General features: G+C 40.0%; 1 protein-coding gene across 1 annotated transcript in view; it reads right to left on the bottom strand.

The window, feature by feature from the left end:
* arsb (arylsulfatase B) overlaps nt 1-21,988 on the bottom strand; it is an 80,443-nt gene that overhangs the window by 21,669 nt on the left and 36,786 nt on the right. Inside the window, exons 5-6 of the mRNA XM_072596216.1 lie at nt 18,014-18,257; nt 9,604-9,674 (exon numbers count right to left, since the gene is read on the bottom strand). Of these exons, the coding sequence (XP_072452317.1) occupies nt 9,604-9,674; nt 18,014-18,257 (315 nt within the window). The remainder of the gene's footprint in view (nt 1-9,603; nt 9,675-18,013; nt 18,258-21,988) is intronic.

The raw sequence follows: 21,988 nt of genomic DNA, 5'->3' as shown, positions 1-21,988 counted from the left end.
ACTTTTTTTTTGATGTGAAAGGTAGGTGTAAGACTTTGCATTCCAGATGCAATTTGATTGGTCAAACTACTCAACTTTAGACAAAACACACATTATTTTTATACTACAGTTAAAATACAGACAAAATGAAAATAGAAGAAAATTGGCTTAACTGTAACACTATCAAAATGCTTAACAAAAGAATATATATTAACTACTTACTAACTGTTCAATACTGTAACATCTCATAACTATCCCTTGGCAAAAGAAAATTCAGGAAAATAGATTGTCTCATGTGCAATTCTAGCAACAGGAAGAGAATCCCAGCTTTTAGCTGTAACAAAGAGGAATAAGAGCTTTCACATCCGGCTTCAAGACCTGAGCAACTGCAGAAAGCTAAAACTAAAATTCTGGTTCGGTGGAGCATTACCCCACCCATTCAGGCTGCTTCTAGCGTTCTAACTTTAAGAAAAAAAACTCAAGGCCTCACAAGCTGGTTACTTTTTTGGCTTTGAGTGAACTGCTCGTTACCTCTATCTCAACATTTCTTCACAAAAAGAGGACAAAATATACCTTTTAAAGCCATAGTTTCCTCACATTTCAAGACCCAGTGAAAGAATATTTTTATCATCAGAGGAGAGAAGTAAGAAGAAATCTATTTTTTTAAATGGAGGTGAAAAACATATGAAATTGTAAAACATATGGAAATGTCTTTTGTATCATATAACGTGACAAAAACACTTGCATGTGTGAAGAAAAGAAGGTCATCAGGGTATTGCTTTTCAGTCACGCCAGAAATGTTGAAAACCAAGGGCAGAAAATAGATGTACAAGCTGGCCAAGATGTTACTCAGGAAAACTTTGCACCTTCACTGCATTTGATTGACCACATGAAGATTATGAAAAAAATGCATAACTGTTGATGTCTTTTCCAGAGATTAGAGACAGGGCGCAAGAAATTATTGATATTGAACAGTGTTCACGCTACAAATGTTTAAATCCTACTATTCATATCAGCTATTTATTTGGGGTTTATGAGAACTTGTATTATCAAGTTGATTGTACTATTGTGAAGATTTCTCTCAAGAATGTAGAGTGATTAGTGCCATTTTTTATTATACCGATTTCATCCTGTTTTAAGAGTCAGCAATCTGAGAATTATGGAAGTGAATAGACAGTTACAAGGAGGTGTTACATTTGGCTGGTAGGTTGTTAAGTTCAATTCTGCCTAGCAATAACGGTGGGGCTTGTTTCAAGAGGTTACGAAAAACATTCAAGGACCACTAAAGACCAGCACAAGGGTAACAGAGTCATTGAGAGAGAGGGAGAGAAGGGAGGGGAGGGAGGGAGAGAAGGGAGGGGAGGGAGGGAGAAGGAGAATGGGCAGAATCTTCCTGAACAACTCGGGCATTAGGAGACACTTGGGAAAACCGTGTGAGATGGGTAGTGAGGAACTTCTCATAATTGAGAGAACTAAGTCCCAGTTTCTAACCTAAGTAATGAAAGGCAAAACAAGATTCTGACTAGTGAGTTGTAACTGGCCAATTTACATGTTTTAGTATCTCATTACTGGTTAATCTCCCCTCATTCTCCCAGCTGCCTGATAGAAACTCAACGGTGACAATTCCCGAAAGTTGGGAGTGATAATCTGGCAACTCCAGCTCTCTACTGCCTCCTCCAGCTCTCCACAGCAGACAGCAGTCACTAACATCCAACAACCACCTGCATCCCCCATCCACAGAAATTGGCATTAACAGGTTTACCGCACCCTAAGGGCACATCTCTGACCCATGTCCAATACGGTTCTTCACTTCAATGCCACATCTGGAGTGCATTGCCACCTATCATTGTAATGCTGCTTCAAAGACATTTTGCACTTAAGGACAGACACCCATCCCAAGGATTTGACCAGGGTGCATCTCAGGGCTGCTGGCATGCAGGCTTTGGACTCAGATGCTCATAAGATCTTTGCCTTGTTTGTGCCATGCCTTGTCCTGTCTTTTTGTGCTGGTCCCCTTTGCCAAAGCTCAGTGACTCAGAGTATTTCAATCGCGACTGCCTTTTAGCACAGCCACAAAACCAGGCAGCTGATCAAGGTTGGTAGAAGTCATCGATCAAGGGGGCGCCTCAGTACTGCACAGTGTATCTCTATGTAATAACCACACCACATGCCAGCAGCTTACATGGCAAACATATTGCACTTGCATCCACTAGAAGGGCATCTCTCAAAAGTCTACAGGGTATAGTCCTCAGTCAAGTCAAGGGAGATCTCCTTCAGTCTTGGGGTCTGACACAATAAGTCAATAGCAGCCTTCGATGTCAGTTCAGGAACTTGGTCACTGATATCCTCATAGGGGGGAAAAGAGGAGTTGAATTTCAGGTAGCCCACCACTGTTCTTGGCTCTTTGTGCTCAGTTGTGGGCTTTTTTTCTTCTCGGATGAGACATAGGGAGGGAGTGAGTGACACAAATGGGGCTGGCATGGCTGTTAGTGCTGGGACAGGTCGGGGAATGATAGTGAAGTGTCCTCAGCGAGTGTGTGAGGAGGCAGCACAGAGGCCACGCGGGGTTAGGAGAGTGGGGCAAATTGGGTGTAATCACGCAGCGATAAAGTTTGTGAAGTTAGTGTGAGAAATGTTGCTTGGTCTCGGACAGAGAAACCGTTCATAAGACTCACCAGAACTGGCAGCATTGATTTCTGATAAAATTCAACCTACTGTGAGCGAGAGCCAGAAGCAGGGTCCATCAGGGCAAGTGCTATTGGTTGTACTGCTGAGAAGTAGTTTAAAAGGTCCATAAGCATTTTTTGCTTCCGCAGTTCAGCAAGATTAGTACTCAGGGAAAAAAGAACGTACGAGAGGTACTACTTCAAGCTAGGTGTCCGTGAAATGCTGCAGATGTGCAGATAGGAGTCAGTGTTAGAGGGTACGATCCGGAATCTAGGGAAGTGTATGCCAGGAAATAACTCGAGGGGGAGCAGCTGTTGAGGCAATCTGTGGTGGAGTGGGTTTTAAGCAAACTCTGAAGCTAAGACTTTGAAACAGAAAAGTGGAATGTGTTGTAAAGCTGTGATATGATTGGATGGCTCAGAGTGTCACCAATGTTGGCAGATATGGGACTGGGAGAAGGTGGGGGAGTACAGGGGTGGTTACTGAGACATCTCTGGGATCTGTCACAATTGCATTTCCTATTTGATGTGTTTTATGGGGTGTTTGCCTCATGCTAAATTTGGAACGTTAGAATACAAGTTGTATATTATATGTAGATTACTATACAAACTTAAAACAGTAATGCAAAGTTATTGCTGTTTGTTCAAAATTGGAATTGTGTAGCTTTATTCTCTTTGTACAGCCTGGACCTCACATTCTGCCTACTTTGAAGAAAAGTTGCTGATCTCTTCTGAGATTATAACCTAAACATGGTATTGTTTGGGATCACAAGCCTCCTGACTTCATGCTATGCTACATACCAACGTGAGGAGAGTTGATCCCTGTCTTAGTAATGTCCACTGATGTACATTTTCCAGCAACAGCCACTATGTAATGATCAAAAAAAGTAGCACTGCCCACTCTAGGAGAGATATGGCGAGGTCAGTCATCAGACGCCTACAGCTAACTAAGAGTTAAGTAAAGACAAATTAGGAACTGAATAAAGACAAACCTCTTATCTCTGCCCAGGGAGAGGGATTGTCTTTGGAGGAAAAGAGAAGCACCTGCTTGCTGTCTAGACAGCTTACAGCTGCCATAACAAGCTGCTGCCTTTCCACTCCGCATAGTTCAGAACTTCACACATCTCAAATTCAGAAGAATTACAGTAACACAGATTGGTCAGAACACAATCATACATTTTTTTACTGCACTTTCAAACTGTACCGTCACTTCAATGGCTCATACACAGACAGCCATGCCCCTCCGTTTCTGCATCCCCGCCTTAAAATTGCAGATACTTTAAATCACCCTGTTCAGATTGTGTTACGATACATCTCTGGAGCAGGTGGGACTTGAAACTGCACCCACTTACCGAGAGGACACTACCACCCTGCAACAGGATTTCCAACTGACACCTTCCCTTTTAAAATTGTACCCTTAAAAGTTATATTGTTTCTGTAATCTTTCACCAAATTGAAAGACTTCTCATTTCTCTGTATTTTTTCACCCATTTTATGGCATAGTATACATCATTTTCAAGTTTTATACCAATACTTCTAAGTTTCAAATCATTTACAATGTTTGAAATTGAGCCCTGTGCACCAAGGTCCAGACTATTAATATACATCAGGATGAGCAAGAAACTAACACAAACTTCTGGGGATTTCCTCTATAAATCTTTCCCCAGTCTGGAAAACATTGCTACTTTGTTCCCACTGAGCTAAGTTCATTAGAATGTTGCTTCTGTGCTGTACATTCCATGAACTATAATACTGCTTATATGTTCACTATCCAGCATTTTATCAAATGCCTTTTGTAATTCTGTGAGCACCACATCAACAATACTAGCATCATCCATCCTCTCTAACTTAGTTTAACCTGAATTGCCCTTAAATCTATGCTGGCACTCCTTATTAACTATAATTACCCAAGTGACGATTAATTTTGTTCCAAATTATCATTTCTATAAGCTTTCCCATCACAGAGTTTAAATTACTGATTGGTCTGCTTATCTTTATATCCTTTTGAATGAGGCTGGAACATTTACAATTCTCCAACCTTCTGGCACCAACAAGTTTAAGGAAGATCAGACAATTTTGGCCAGAGCTTCTGTAACTTTCACTCTCATGACCTTGAGTACTCAGACATATTAAATCTGTTCTTGGTGCTTTTTCAACGTTAAGTACAGACAACCTGTTCATTACCTTTGCCTTATCAATTTTAAACTCTTCAAGTTTCCATAAGACTATAACATATAGGAGCAAAATTAGATCATTTGGCCCATTGAGTCTGCTCCACCATTCAATCAAGGCGGATATGTATCCCATTCCCCTGCCTTTCCTGGTAATCCTTGATCTCCTTACAAATCGAAAACCTATATCTGTGTCCCAAATACACTCAGTGACTTGGCTTCTACAGTCTTCTGCAACAATGAGTTCCACAGATTCACTAACCCCTGACTGAAGAAATGCTTCCTTGTTTCAGCTCTAAAAAGGATTGTCCCTTAACAGAGGCCATGTCCTTGGGACCTAGTCACTCCTACAAACGGAAACATCTTCTCCATATCCACTCTATCCAGGCCTCTCAGTCTTCTGTAACTTTCAATGAGATGCCCTCTCATCCTTCTAAACTCCACAGAATACACAGCCAGAGTCCTCAACCACTCCTTATATGACAAGTCCTTCATCCCTGGGATCATTCTTGCAACCTCCTCTGGACTCCCTCTAAGGCCGGAACATCCTTCCTTGGATACAGGGCCCAAAATAGCTCAGGTATTGCAATATTACAATATTACATAATATAGCCTCAGCAGTACATCTCTGCTCTTGTATTCTAATCCTCTCAAAATGAATGCTCACATTGCATTTGCTTCCCTGACTGCCAAATGAACCTGCCTGTTTACCTCACTAGGATCCTGGACTAAGATTCCTAAGTCAGTTTGTGCCTCAGTTTTTCAAAGCTTTTCCCCATTTAGAAAACAGCCTATGCCTCTATTCTTCCAACCAAAGTACATGACTTCACATTGTATTCCATCTGCCACTTCTTTGACCACTCTCCTAACCTGTTCAAATCCTTCTGCAGCCCCTCGACCTTAACACTACGTGCCCTGCCATCTATCTTTGTATCATCTGCAAACTTAGCAACAATGCCCTCCGTTCGTTCATCCAGATCATTAATGAATAATTGGAGTCTCAACATGGACCCCTGCAGAACTTGACTAGTTACTGCCTGCTATCCTGAAAAAAGATCTCTTTATCCCCACTCTGCCTTTTGTTAGTTGGCCAACCCTCTAGTATGTTGCCTCTAACATCATGGGCTCTTATCTTATTTAGCAGTTCCATATGCGGTGCCTTGTCAAAGACCTCTGGAAATCCAATTAGGTTACATCCACTGACTCTCCTTTGTCTAACTAGCTCATTAGTGCTTCAAAAGAATTCTAACAGGTGTGTCAGGTATGACCTCCCCTTGGTGAAACCATGCTTACTCGGGCCTATTTTACCATGCATATCTAAGTACCCTGCTACCTCATCCTTATAATGGACACTAAAATCTTATCAATGATTGACCAGCCTATAGTTCCCTGTCCTCAGCTTCCTTCCCTTCTTAATCAGGGGCGTTACATTAACTATTTTCCAGTCTTCTGGGACCCTCTAGTGATTCCTGAAAGATCAACACCAATTCCTCTACAATCTCCTCAGCTATCTCCTCCAGAACCCTATGGTGTAATCCATCTGATCCGGGTGATTTATCCATACTCCGGCCCTCAGCTTCCCCAGCACCTTCCTCCTTAGTTCTCATTACCACTTTTCCAGCCTCATTTTCCAGTAGTCCAATGTCCACTCTTACCTCACTCTTACCTTTTAGATATCTAGAAAAAACTCTTGCAATACTCTTTTATATTTCTAACCAGCTTACCTTCATATTTCATCTTATCCCTCCTATTCCTTTTGTAGTTATCCTCTGCTGTTTTTAAAGGCTTCCTAACTCTTTGGCTTCCCACTAATCTTTATCACGCGGTATACTTTTTCTTTTGCTTTTATGCTGTCCCAGACTTCCCTTGTCAGCCACAGTTGCTTCGTCCTCTCCCACTCTGTTTTTTCTTCCTTAGGATGAATTTCTGCTGTGCCTCCCAAATTAACCCCAGAAACCCCAGCCACTGTTACTCCCACCATCTTCTCTGCTAGGCTCCTCTTCCAATCACTTCTAGCCAGCTCCTCCCATATATCTTTCTAGTTACTTTTACTCAATTGTGACATAGTTACATTTAATTCCACCCTTTCTCTCTCAAACTGCGGGGTGAATCCTACCGTATTATGGTCACCGAGACCTAGGGATTCCTCTACCTAAAGCCTCCTAATCAAGTCTGTCTCAATACAGATCACCAAATCCAGAATTGCCTGTTCCCAAGTGGGATCTATAAGCTGCTCTCAAATGTTTCGGAAGTTTTTTCCACTTTCACCATAATCTGGGCAACATCATCTTTTTTGGCAAAGGTCGAAGCAATCTATTCATTTAACATGTGAGTCATGCCCCTTGACTCATGAGTAAATGCTCTTTTTAATCCCTTTAATCAGGTCCAGTCCTCCTCTCACCACAGCTGTACTATTTACATACCTGTAGATGATCTTGGAATTCCCCATATGTTGGCTGCCAGTTTCTACTCATTCTCACTCTTTGCTTCTCTTATTTACTTTCTAATTTATTTTCTGAACCTCCTATATATGACCTGCTTCTCAACGGTTTTGCTGTTTTACATATTTTGTTGAAGCTCTGTCTTGCATTAATCAGGACATTTAATGAGTATACAGATTCAAGGTGAAAACTGACATTTCCACTGCACATGAAGAGTGCTGATTCGCTGGCAAATGGACACACATTGATAGACGTGTTGCCACGAAGTGCACTGATTAATGCTGATTGAACCTGCCTGTTTACCTCACTAGAATCCTAAACGAAGACTCCCAAGTTAACAGCCATGGGCTTATATTCAACTTTCTGTTCTTTGCAAACACAAAGAACATGTACATGCACTGTAACTGTTTCAACTCAATAAAATTAATGACAAGTATTCACTGGGTACTTTCTCAGGGTAATGCCCTGACCAGAGTTAATCTGTCTGCTTTAAAATTAAAACAAAATCTGGCAGTTAACTGTCAATCAGCATTAATGGCTGTGCTTTCCATGACAATGCGATTACCAAGCAGGGTCCATTTGCTGGCTAATCATCTTTCTCCTCATGTAGTGTAATTGTAAATTCACCCTAATTTGTAATCATGGATGGGTGCAAGATGTAAAGCTTCAACAAAACGGATCTTTTCTCAGCAATTTTCAATTGCATATTACCAAACAAGTATTCTCAATTGTCCACCTAACATCATTCAAAAGCATACTTTATCTTAGATGCACCAAGTTCAAGCTGATCCCATTTTCACTGCAGCAAGAGCTTTTTCCTGCAGTTTGTGAACTCCACGTTTTAAAACAGTAGATGTGAATGCTTGCAAAAGGTGCGTATCTTTGTAACTATTAAGGTGCCAAGGTATTTAAATCTCCTGCCCTTTAAATCTTTTTTAAAAATGTCTCTGGTGTCTGAGTTAAAAAAAATACAAGAAAAAGGTTCACTTGGGATACTACTTCCAAGTTCATACTTCCTAACTTTCCGATTCCATAGTAATGGAATAGATTCAGTAGTGTAATTTAAATCTGGAATTTGCCAGGACATTCTATTAAATTTATTTATTCTAATAGCAAAGAATAACCTTAAAACAATTACATTATGTTTGTCCTGAATGGGTGAGTTGAGATGTACCCAATGACTTGCATCTAAAGATCCCAAAGAGACTTTCAATTCATACTATTCCCTCTGTATGAGAGCCGGACTTATTTTGACAAGCTTAGAACATCTGATAGGAAGCAATCAGATGTGTAAACATTCCCCTACTGTCCTGAATATATGGATGGAGCATGACTGTACTCATACATCATCAATGTAACATGCTACAAGTGGGAAACCGGACCATTTTCCTCAGAGTTGTAGGGTAAACAGGTACAAATCAAGGCAAAGTTGAAGTTCTCGACATGACTAAAATTGGCTACATTTAGCCATGTTTGAGGTCAACATTGTCCTAATGTGTAAACCCCAAACATCTTATAAAGTAGTTATTTCAAACCAAAAATACACATTGTAGAATCAAAGTGAAGGTTTGAGATAGGGAACTGGAAAGCCACAATATAGGAAACATACGAAGACCACATAGTGAATGAGGTTAATAACCATAAGTGATTCAATTTGGCGACACAAATCTGATGTTGTAAAAGCCATAAACTGTAGAAGGACAGACTAAAGATGCCTTGTTTGACCAAAAACCTTCATTTTAAGGAGAGTTTTAACAGAGGAATGTGAGGCAGAAAAGGAAATTCTGAAGTGCAAAGACTAAACATAAGTCACCAATGATGTAGAATTTCAAACTGGGGATGCTCAAGAGGCCAGAATTAGATGAACTAGATTTCTTGGAGGGTGCAGAAAATTACTGAACCGAGATAGGGAGTGCAAAGGCCATGGGAAAAAAAGAACTTAAATAAAGGATGAGAATTCGGAAATCACTTATCACGTGACCTTGAGTCTATGAGCAACAAGTGACAGGTGAACAGACGGAGTGTGACTTAAGACACAGCAGCAGAGTTTTGGATAACTTCAAGCTTACGAAGGATAGAATATGGACCAACCAGGAGTGTGTGGGAATAGCCATGTCTAGGGGTGACAAAGGCACGATGTAAGGTTTATGTAGCAGATGAGCAAAGATGGGATGAAGTTGGACAATATTGCAGAGATAGACATAGGCCATCTTAGCGATGGCACAAATATGCAGTCTAAAGTTCACCTTGGCAGGAAATTATTAGCCCGTGTAAAGTCCCTCACAGCTGAGGGCACTGCACACTGAATTATAGCAAGAACAGTAAATATCAGAATGTTACACTTACATGGAGAATTATCAACAAACAACGGATCAATGTTGTGAAGCAATTCAGTTCTGGGTGAGGGATGTCCTTCACTGGAAGAAAGACAAAGAAATTTACTTTAAAACTTCCTGGACAAGCAAGTGCTTTAAAAAAAACCTGTTAAATCTTCAAGCTATTCATTCACAATTTATGGGATGTGAAGGGAAAATATTTATGAGAGCAAGAAACTCTACTAGCGAAGAACTGCGATTTAAACAAATCTGATCTTGGCCACTGTTTAATGATATTGGTTGAGACATAAATATTGGTCAGGATACTGGTGGTGAACTCCACTATTCTGCTTAAAATTTGTGAGAACAGTTCTCTTGTATCAATGCAAGGCGATAATCAAAGCTTTAGTTTAATATCACATCTGCAAGGTGGTGCCTCAAAACTACTGCACGGTCTTCATTGAAGTAATTCACTGACTTTATTCCTAAAATTAAATAAGAATTTTTCAAACTGAAAGGAAAATGGAGTTTAATTTGCTATTAAGTCAATCATGTACTTTCAGATGCATTACCAATTTTGCCACAAGGCAAAGTTTATAGTTAATTTCACAACAGAATTAGTCATGTTTTACATTATTGTTACAATCAGTTAAAAGTAAATTACAAAATCAACGGATGCCTAACAGTTTACCCAAGCAAGCATCTATGCTAAACTTATTCAGAAACAAGCTCACACTATGCATCCAAGCAGGTTATTTACAGCACAGTCAACCTCAGTGGAACAAGGTTAATTCACATATTCCTAGGTCATTACAAAACACAGCTACTCATATACTGCAACAGAGGGGATATTTTAAAACTTTCACTTGTGTATCACCACATGGAGAAAGTGAGGACTGCAGATGCTGGAGATTAGAGTTGAGAATGCAGTGCTGGAAAAGCACAGCAGGCCAGGCAGCATCAGAGGAGCAGGAGAATCGACATTTCGGACATAAGCCCCTCATCAGGAAGCCCCTTTTACCCGAAACTCTTGCTCCTCAGATGCTGCCTGACCTGCTGTGCTTTTCCAGCACCACGCTCTTGACTCTAATCTCCAGCACCTGCAGCCCTCACTTTCTCAGTGTGTCATCACATATCAATTTGAACTCTCAGTTTCTGAGGAGAGGCACTGAGTTAATGGATAATAAAACAAGTTGTTAATTTAATGATCTCCTACCTCAACATTTTTTGAAACTGTAAAGTGCCTCATTTCTTTTGACCATTTTATTTATCTCCAGAGAATCTTTACAAGGATGATACCAGAAATGTGAGGATATATAAATCAAGACAAGGATCAACAGGCTGCATTTCTTTGCTTTTAGAAAGAGAAAGCTGAGGGGTGATGTAAGAGGTCTTTATAAATTTGGAACATTTTATAGAGTGGATACTAAGATAATGATACTTATGGTGAAAAGCAGAACTAGAAGATATCAATATTAACACATCAATCAATTTGACTGATACCTGGGATGAAATAAGGTTACTTTATGAGGAGAAGGTGGCCTGCCTTGAGATATATCCATTGGAGTTTAGCAGAATTAGGTGTGATCCTATTCAAAGATATATGAGCCTGAGGGTATTTGACAGGTTGGATATTGAAGAGATGTTTCCCTTTGAGGGAGAGACTAGAAGCAAGGACACAATTTAAAAATAAGTGGACCTTCCAGTTAAGATGGAGATAGGGAGAATCTTTTTCTCTCAACATAGTGAATCTGTGGACTTCTTCTCCAGAGAGTGGTGAAGACAGGGTCATTGAACATTTTCATGAAGTAGTAGATTATTTCTTGACCAATAAGGAAGTAAAAAGTTTTAATCAGGGTTGGACAGGAATATGGCATTAACATCATACGATCTTATCCAAAGCCATACCCAGTTCAAAACACCAAAACGGCCCACTCTTGCTCCTCGTTCATGTGTTTTTAAAAATACAAGTTAATCAACAAAGAAAAATACAATAGGAAATTTAGAAGAAAATTCTTTACCCAAAGTGTGATGAAACCGTAGAATTCACAAATACAGGGAGTGGCTAAAGTCAGTAGAATAGATTAATTTACGGGGAAGCGAGACAAATACATGAGGGAGAAAGAAGAGAGAGTGTTATGATGATAGATTAGATGAAGGAAGCTGGGAGAATCTTGAATGGAGCATAAACTACAGCATAAATGGATTGGATCAGATGGCCCATTTTTCTGATGCATTTCCTGCATAATCCTAAAATAATCCAGAGACAAGATTGAAGCAAAATTATTAACCTCAACTCAATGACAGTGCATGGAGTTTCCAGCCACCTCCAATGCAATTGTTTGTTCACACTGTGTAGTCAAATGTGTCTGAATTTGAAACATGTTCTTCAAGAGATACCTAATTCTTAACAGGGCACAAATTAGATGAGCCTGTTTCCTGCTGCTCCCTCCTGTTTCCTTTAACGCTGGGGTCTCTCTCATTTGCGTGATGACTCCCAGCTGAAGGGGTTAAACAAAATCTTCTTTCACGTTTTAATTCAAGTTGAATACAGAGGATGCATTGAGTAAAATAAATGCAGCAGACCTTGAAAGTATGAAAAACAGAAAAGAAACTGTCAAAGTAGCCTTTATTTTTATGGGTCATTTATTTTGATATATGGAATCACAGAATTGTTACGGCACAGATGGAGGCCATTTGACCCATCATGCCTTACTGGTTCTATTGTTGAGTGCTTTTCCCCATACTATTGCACACCCTTTCAGTTCAAATAATCATCCAGTGCCCTCCTGAATGCTTCAATTGAATCTGCTTCCACCATATTTCCAGGCAGTGCATTCCATACCTTAACTACTTGCTGTGTGGAAAAGTTTTTTCCCCTCCCATCATTTTAAATCTATGCCTTTTTATTTCCTTTTATGAGCAGGAACAACTTGTCTCTCATTACGTTGTCTGGCTCGTTCATGATTTTAGACACTATTAAATCTCTTCTCAGCCTCCTATTCAAAGAGAACAGTCCCAACTTCCTCCAGCCCAAAAGAAATCTATAGATTATTACTCTGTTTTCGATCATCAGCTAATTTTGAACCCATGTTGCTTTTATCCGACAATCTATAATTTTTCTTAAGTCTGCTGTGTGGCACTGTTTAAACGCCTTCTGGAAATCCACGATAATTGCATTATGCTCATTGACCCTTTCTGTTATCACCTTAAAAAAAGAATCCAGCAAGTTCGTAAACATATTTAGAAATCCATGCCAATCCTTCCTAATCAGTCCACCTGTTTCCACGTGATTACTAAGTCTAACACGAATAATTGTTTATAGAAGTTTCGCCACCACCGAAATTTAACTATCAGCCCTGTAACTGTTGGGATTAAAAGATCTATTTTGCTCAACTTTATATTATTCATTCCAACTGCCCTTCATGGTAGCTTACTTTACACATTTATTAACCACAAGTTCTGCCCAACACCCTTTTGAAACTAGTCACTGATTGAGTATCCACAGGCCTTTGGGATAGTGAATTCTGAACAGTACAAAAAGGTTTCCTTATCTCTAGTCCAAAATGAGCAACCTTCTATCTTAAGATTATGACACTTTGTCCCAAATTTCCCAGGTTTTAAAAAAGAAACAACTTCTCAACAATTACAGGACCAAGCCTTCTGAGAATTTTATAGATTTGTGAAATTACCTTCTTCTCAATATCAAAGAGTATTGGCCATTGTGCTCTTGGTTGAATGGTTGCCCTCTTATCCCAGAAATCCATTTGCTGAAACTGTGCTTTATGGCAACGCTCTTTCTTGGGAGTGCTCTACTGGTACAGTGGTAGGGAACCTACCTATGGACAAGAAAGTCTGGGTTCAAATCTCAGCTACTCCAAAGGTATGTCACAGCAACTTGTTTAAATATATCTGTTCTTTCTTGGGTAAACAGAATAATCCTAGACATTGTACTCCAGGTGTGGTCTCACTAAAGCTTTGTAAAATTGCAAAAAAATCCTCATTCTACTTCAATCCCCTTATAACAAAGGCAGTGATGTAGTGACAACGTCATTGGTAATTTCAGAACCTAAGATATTATTCTGCTTAAAAACCTGTGATAAAAAGCTAGCCTACTGGCAACCCTGTAACCACTGTTAACTTATCATAAAAATAACACTATCTGGTTCACTAATTTCCTTTAGGAAAGAAATCTGCCATCATTACCTGGTCTGGTTTACATGTAAATCCAGACCCATAACAGTGTTGTTGACTGTTAACTGCCCTCTGTGCAATTACGGATACACAATAAATGCTGGCCTAGTCAATGATGAATGAATAAAAATAAATTTTTATTTGCTTGCTGTTTGAGCAGTTTTCCTTTTTGAGATTCATGAGTACACTCAGCTTCTTACTTTTTGAACAATGTTCTCATTTCTATTCTTCTTTCCGAAGTGGGTAATTACAAACTTACCCAGATTATATTCCAACTTCTTGCCTAACATTGTAACAAGTCTAATTCTCTTTGCAGTTTCTTTGTCTCCTCACAGATTACTTTGCTATCTAAATTTAAATCTTCAGTAAACTTGGATATATTACACTAAATCCCCTCGTTTAGGTTATATTGGTTATAATGAGCTAAAACCATAATAATGACCCTCTGACACTCCACTAGTTACACCGTATTATCCCAAAATTGGCTTGTTTCTCTTAGTTTTCTGTTGTTTAGTCCATGCTGATATACTACTCCATTCCTACAATCTCTCATCTCACATCTCAGGCAAAAACCTGCTGTGCATCACCAGAGTGAATGTCTTCTGAAATTCTACATACTGCATTCATTAACTCTCCCTTACCTCGTAAATCAGTTACGTCCCCAAAAATCTCCTGTCATTCACACAGCAGCTCAGTGGTTGGTGTTGATGTAGTGCCAGTGGACCCGTGTTTGATTCCAGCCTCGGGTGACTGTGTATAGAGTTTGCATGTTTGCCCTCTGTCTGTGTGGGTTTCCTCCAGGTGCTCTGGTTTCCCCTCACAATCCAAAGACTAAATTGTCCTGTAGCGTCCAGAGATGTGCAGGCTAGGTGAACTAGCCATGCTAATTGTGGGGATGGGGTGGGTCTAGGTGGGTTACTCTGAGGGTCGGTGCAGACTCAATGGGCCGAATAGCTTCTGCCTGCACTGTAGGAATTTGACGATTCTACAATTTCCCTTCTATAATGCCCCATTGCTTTTGCTTAGGTTTACATTTTCCAGTTTCCTCACTCTTGAATAGGCCGGTTACATTTGCTAACCTTCAAATCATTCGATCGTTCTAGGATCTTAGGGATTATAGAGGCTAAAACCAAGGCTTCCACTATATTCATAGCCAGCTATCTGAAAACCCAGGGGTGTAGGCCACAAGGTCAAACCTTATTCTCATTAATTTCTCCAATGTTTTCTCCTTTCTTAATATCTTCAGGCTCATTGAATCCCCACAATTTCCACATGTTCTTTGTTTCTTCTGTTGTGAAGACAGACATAAAATATTTATTTAATCTCCATGGCATTTCCTTATCCCTTATAATAATTTCTCCTGTCTCTGTCTGCAGGGGAACCATGTTTACCTTTGTTATCTTCATGTTTACACACTTATGAAGATTTTTCTTATTATTTGCAAGAATACACTCATAATTCTACCTCTTTGCTCTTTTTTGATCATTGTCTTGCTGATTTTAGGACCTCCTCATCCTCAGGAGAGGGTGCCTCTTTTGCCACACTTTGGACAAAATTGTAATCCACTTCTTTTAATCTAATAATTTTCATTAAATTCAAATTTTTGAGCACTTTTCCAGTGATTGAATGCGTATTGAGAATAATAAATTATTCAGATCAACTCACAATTTAATCTGAGTTCCCAATTGATTTCAGCCAGTTTATCAGTTCCCTCGTACCCGTGTTTGTTTAAATTTAAAGACCCGATTTTGTATGTAACCTACCAGTTACAAACAAAATGAAATTCTACTGTATAGTAACTACTCTTTCCCCGTCCCCTTAATATCATTGAGATTACAAGATTATTAATTAACCCTGTCTCATTACAAAGTATTCGATTCAACATGGCTTGTCATAGAGTCATATAGAAGTACAGCATGGAAACAGATCCTTCGATCCAACCCATCCAGGCCGACCAGATATCCCAATCCAATCTAGTCCCACCTGCCAGCGCCTGGCCCATATCTCTCCAAACCCTTCCTATTCATATACCCATCCAAATGCCTCTTAAATGTTGCAATTGTACCAGCCTCCACCACTTCCTCTGGCAGCTCATTCCATACACGTACCACCCTCTGCGTGAAAAGGTTGCCCCTTAGGTCTCTTTTATATCTTTCCCCTCTCACCCTAAACCTATGCCCTCTAGTTCTGGATTCTCCAACCCCAGGGAAAAGACTTTGTCTATTTATCCTATCCATGCCCCTCAATTTTGTAAACCTCTATAAGGTCACCCCTCAGTCTCCGATGCTCCATGGAAAACAGCCCCAGCCTGTTCAGCCTCTCCCTGTAGCTCAGATCCTCCAACCCTGGCAACATCCTTGTAAATTGTTTCTGAACCCTTTCAAGTTTCACAACATCTTTCTGATAGGAAGGAGACCAGAATTGCAAGCAATATTCCAACAGTGGCCTAACCAATGTCCTGTACAGCCGCAACATGACCTCCCAACTCCTGTACTCAATACTCTCACCAATAAAGGAAAGCATTACAAACGCCTTCTTCACTATCCTATCTACCTGCGACTCCACTTTCAAGGAGCTATGAACCTGCACTCCAAGGTCTCTTTGTTCCCTAGGACCTTACCATTAAGTGTGTAAATCCTGCTAAGATTTGCTTTCCCAAAATGCAGCACCTCGCATTTATCTGAATTCAACTCCATCTGCCACTTCTCAGCCCATTGGCCCATCTGGTCCAGATCCTGTTGTAATCTGAGGTAACCTTCTTCGCTGTCCACTGCACCTCCAATTTTCGTATCATCTGCAAACTTACTAACTGTACCTCTTAGGCTCGCATCTTTCCTAGTTAGTTCCTTATGTTTCTAATACATTAACAAAAGCAACTTTTCAAGGCTCCTGTACTGTGAATAGCACTGAGCTAGTACCTATCTATTGCTTTCAAGGTTATCCTGTTATATTTCTGCCTCTAATAAATCCAAGAGTTTTTTTTACATTCATTCCTGGGATGTGAGCATCATCAGCAAGACTAATATTTGTTGTGCATTCCTAAATGTTCACTAGAAGATAGTTCATGTATATTTGATTTTCGATGGGAATATTAGGTTTTGGTTCAACTATTGTTTACTGAGAATTTAATATTTCACACACAAAATTATTTACGTTAGGACTCAGTAGCCTCTGACCCATGGCAATTCAAAAGGTTCAACTTTTGAAATGAAAATGTGTTTCCTCTGATAACTCGAATGACATGGAAACATGTATCACTTTGAACTCAGTATTTTTAAATGTTGTCAGTTTGTAGGCACCACTGACCAGACTGCATTTCCATCCACTTCACCAGTGCAGGCTATGAATAGCATTGCTCTAGGAATACCAACAGCTCCAATGCCATAGACCATCCTAACGTGGACACATACCATTGTCCTCCAACACAGCGAGAATTGGCCACCTATCGCTATTGGGTAGGGATTGTAATCAGAAGGACCGTAAAAGGTTCCAGGCAAATCTGACCGTTACTTTTCACAAACATATAAAATATAGAATAAAATAAAAGAATAAAGAATAAAAAATAAAGAATTTAACTTGAAGGAATAGAAGGGTATGCCTGTAAGCTGAATAAAGAGGAATGCTCAGAGTGTCACATAGACCAACAAGGCTAAAGTCCTGAGCTAACAGCAACATTTTGCTAACAGCAAAGCCCCACAAACAGCAAAGACCAGATATTCTATATTAGTCTTATTAGTCAAGGGATAAATGCTCGCCAGGATTCCAGCTTTCTAATCTCTTCAAATAACACACATGATTGTTTTTTTAGAGGGGACAGCTGGGCTTAATCACTTTTTTGAAAAACAGTCTGTGGCATGGTGCAACACGATCAGTACTGTAGCCTTACTCTAGACTATGCTCAGAGGTACCAGGAGTAGGACCTGACACCAGTGATCTTCTGATTTCAAACCAAGAGCATTATTGAGCCTAGGTCAACATTAAGTTAAACTTGTTGAGTCAAAGTGGGCTGAAAAAAATTGAAATTCTAACAAATAAACAATAATTTTTCAATTGATAAGATCAGGTCACAGCACCAAAAATGCTGGTACATCTGTTGGCAAGGTTTTTGAGCTGTGAGGATGGCTGTTGCTGTAAAAAGGTGGAAATATTGATGATTCAACATGAATAATAGAGACAGAGCACTCTTTTCCAAATTTTTCAAAACAGCACTGAACATTTTTAGCTCTATGATTTGAGGTATACATTACCTGATGGTTTTCCACATGTCAAAGCCATCCAGTGGTTTGGTTCCATTAGTGGTTCCTTTGGCCAAAGACACTAACGTAGGGAGCCAGTCAGAGATGTGAATCAGCTCACGATTTACTCTGCCCTTCCACTTTAGCAGGGGGCTAGTGACAAAACCCACGCCACGAACACCTCCTTCCCACAGCGTCCACTTCCGTCCTCGCAATGGCCAATTATTTCCGCCCCCCAAGGTCTGTCCTCCATTGTCTGAAAAGGGAGCACAAAAAAGATAAGAAATTCTGGAGATGTCAATAGTGAAAAATAAAGTCACTTTGTTTTGTCAAAACCATTCATTTTGCAAAATCACAACAGCACGACATTAAAATAAGGAAATGTACAGGGAACAAAGTAAAGGACTCGCTTAAATGTTTATTTTTAATTCACATAGTTACTTGATTTAAATGCTGTTTATTCAACATTTTGATGCACTAAATCTTCAATCTATTGTTATTTATAGTGGTTAAATAAAATTATTGGATAATTCAAATATTTCAGCACATAAAAAGTGCCTTTGAATTAACATCGAAAATCTGTCTTTAACACCCTTCTAATATTTGGTTCATCCCAAAACACACTGGATTTATAACGACTGCTTTTGAAGTGTAGTCACTGTTACATGGGAAAGGGTGAAATCTAATTTACACCCAGCATGGCCCCAGAGAAAGGAAATGAAAGAGCAATTAATCCGTTTCTTGGTTTTGTTATTTGGTTTTGACCACCATGATAGGAGAACTCCTTACTCTTCCTGAACACTATCTTGCTGTGGTGAAAATTAAAGCAGCAATACAGTTGAATGCTCATCACTACCTCCTTAAAGTTTTCCATTGCCTTGGTGTTGTCATGCTGCTTAACGAACACTCAACCTGGATAGGAAGTAATTCCCTCAATTTCAACATTGGGATTCAAAGCCATTACTTCTGCTAAAAACTCTGTTCTCTCATCACTGATTCCATTTCCTTCACTGGTTACTGTCTCAGAATAAACCCCCAACTGTAGCTTTACCCCAGATTTGACCCTGAGCTGACTCAAACTCCTCTCCATCACAAAGGCCACCTACTTCAGTAAAAGTTCCATTAGATTGGAAAATAGCAGAAGTAACTCCTTTATTCAAAGGAAGACAGAAAGCAAGAAATCACAGACCAGTTAATTTGATATCTGTCAAAGAGAAGATGTTAGAAGCTATTAGTCATGGAGTTATACAACACAGAAACAGACCCTTCAGTCCAATGCATCTATGCCAACTAGATATCCAATCTAGATCTAGTCCCATTTGCCAGCATTTGGCCCATATCCCTCTAAACACACCCTATTCATCCAGATGCCTCTTAAATGTTGTAATTGTACCAGCCTCCACCACTCCTCCAGCAGCTCATTCCATACCCGCTCCACACTCTGCGTGAAAAAGCTGCCCCTTAGGTCCCTTTTATGTTTTTCCCCTCTCACCTTAAACTATGCCCTTTAGTTTTGGACCCCCCCACTCCAGGGAAAAAAACTTGCCTACTTACATTATCCATGCCTGTCATGATTTTATAAACCTCTATAAAGTCACCTCCCAACCTCTGACACTCCAGGGAAAAACAGCCCCAGCTGATTCAGCCTCACCCTAAAGCTCAAACCCTCCAACCCTGGAAACATCCTTGTAAATCTTTTCTGAACCTTTTCAAGTTTCACAACACCTTTCCCATAGAAGGGAGACTGGAATTGCACGCAATTCTCCAAAAGTGACCTAAACAATGTCCTGTACAGCTGCTACATGACCTCCCAACTCCTACACTCAATGCACTGACCAATAAAGGTAAGCATACCAAGCCTTTTTTACTATCCTATCTATTTGCGAATCCACTTTTGAGGAACTTTAAACACCCACTCCAAGTTCTCTTTGTTCAGCAACATTTCCCAGGACCTTACCATTAAGTGTATAAGTTCTGCTCCGATTTGCTTTTCCAAAATGCAGCATCTCACATTTACCTAAATTAAACTCCATCTGCCACTCCTCAGTCCACTGGCCCATCTGGATCTTCCCTGTTGGTACTCTGAGGTAACCTTCTTTGCTAACCACTACACCTCCAATTTTAGTGTCGTCTGTAAACTTACTAACTATATCTGCTATGTTCACATCCAAATCATTCACATAAATGTCGAAAAAGAGGGGACCCAGCACTCATCCTTGTTTATTAAGGATGCTATTGCCAGACACATACAAAAGTTTAAGGTAATAAAGCAGAGGCAACATGGTTTTGTGGAAGGGAAATTGTGTTTAACCAATTTACTGGAGTTCATGGAGGACATAACATGCTCTGGATAAAAGACAACTGATGGAGGTACTGTACGTAGACCTCCAGAAGACATTTGATAGGATTCTGCAAAGATTATGATGAAAAATAAAAGTTCATAGTATAGTGGGCAAAGTATTGGCAATAAATAGAAGATAGGCTAGCTAGCAGGAAGCAGGGAGTAGGCATAATGGGTCATTTTTGGGTTGGCAAGATGCAATGGGTGGTGTGCCACAGGGATCAATGCTGAGGCCTCAACTGCTTGCAATGTTTTTAAATGATTTAGATAAGGGGCTGAAAGCTATTGGTGCTAAACTTAGGTGGGAAAGAAAGTTGTGAAGGGAATACAAGGAGGCTATAATGTGATCATAGGTAGGTCAGGTGAGAGTGTGCAAATCTGGCAATTGGATTATCATGTGGGAAAATGTGAAATTGCCCACTTTGGCAGGAAGAACTAAAAGGTATCTTAGCTAAATGGTGAGAAATTGCAGATCTCCAAGGTGCAGAGGGAAAGCAGTTCAGAGGTTTCCTAGACTAATAGCTGGAATGGGTGGCTTCTCTTCTGATGAAAGATTGGACACAGTAGACTTATAGCTGCTGGAGTCTTGAAAAGTAAGAGGTGACTTGATTGAAACACATAGGACCAGATTTCCCACAGTGGCAAACTCACACAGCTTGTCAGTATATCCCTTTTTATGAAAAAGAAGGAGCTCCATATTTCTGACAGAAGATTCAGATCAAAGCTCCTTCAGAAAGGTGGAGCCATATTTCCATTCTGACTGTCCTGCATTATAAAGACCTGCAGTCAGCTACTGTATTCTGGATTTTGAAAGGTCAGCCATTTTGACTGCTGCTGTTAAATGGTAACCATGTAAGTGTGAAGGTAAGGGACTGGGAAGTAGCGTACCTGATGGGTTAGGTGCCAGGCAAGTGATGAAATGTTGAGTGTTGGTCAGGGTGGGCAGGAGAAATCAGGTCTGGGGATAGGGTGTCGTCAGGTCAAGGTCTGGTAGAATTGTAGTAAAGGAGGCTTGTGACACGGGTATGGTGTCAGTTGAATATTTACTCAGGAATTAGACAATGTATTTAACAGTCTCACTTTTCCCAAGTGATTATTTACTTAATTTCATTGGAACCCCCCACCAAATTGTCTGATTTTAATGGAAACTTTAGGAGGGCTCCTAGAATAAAAGAATTGTTCACTGCATTCTTTAATTGCCCATCTGTCTGACCACTGGAAAATCCAGGCCATAAGATTCCAAAGGATCACACAGAGAGGATATTTCCACTTGTTGAGGATCTGGAACTTTGTAGAGGGGCGGGGGGGGAATCACTGTTTAATAAGGGGTTACCCATTTACACAGACATTGGGAGAATTTGTTTTCATCAAAAAGATCTTGAGGTTTTAGAAATCTCTTCCTGGAAAGGTGGTGGAGGCAGAGCCCTTGAGTATGTTTTAAGTAGCAGATAATTTCTTGATAAGCAAGGTGGGCTGAAAGGATATTAGCAGCAGACATAAATCAGATCAGCCATCACCATGTGGAATGATGAAGCAGGCTCAAGGGTAGGAGAGACACAGATTTTTTTTAAGGTAAGGAGCAAGAATCAGAGGGTTGGGGGTTATCTGGAACACACTGCCTGAAAGGGTGGTAGAGGTAGGAACCC

The sequence above is a fragment of the Chiloscyllium punctatum genome, chromosome 2 (assembly GCF_047496795.1).
Source record: "Chiloscyllium punctatum isolate Juve2018m chromosome 2, sChiPun1.3, whole genome shotgun sequence".
Classification (NCBI taxonomy): domain Eukaryota; kingdom Metazoa; phylum Chordata; class Chondrichthyes; order Orectolobiformes; family Hemiscylliidae; genus Chiloscyllium; species Chiloscyllium punctatum.
Note: the sequence above shows the minus strand (reverse complement) of the source record. Positions and strands in the feature narration are given on the sequence as shown.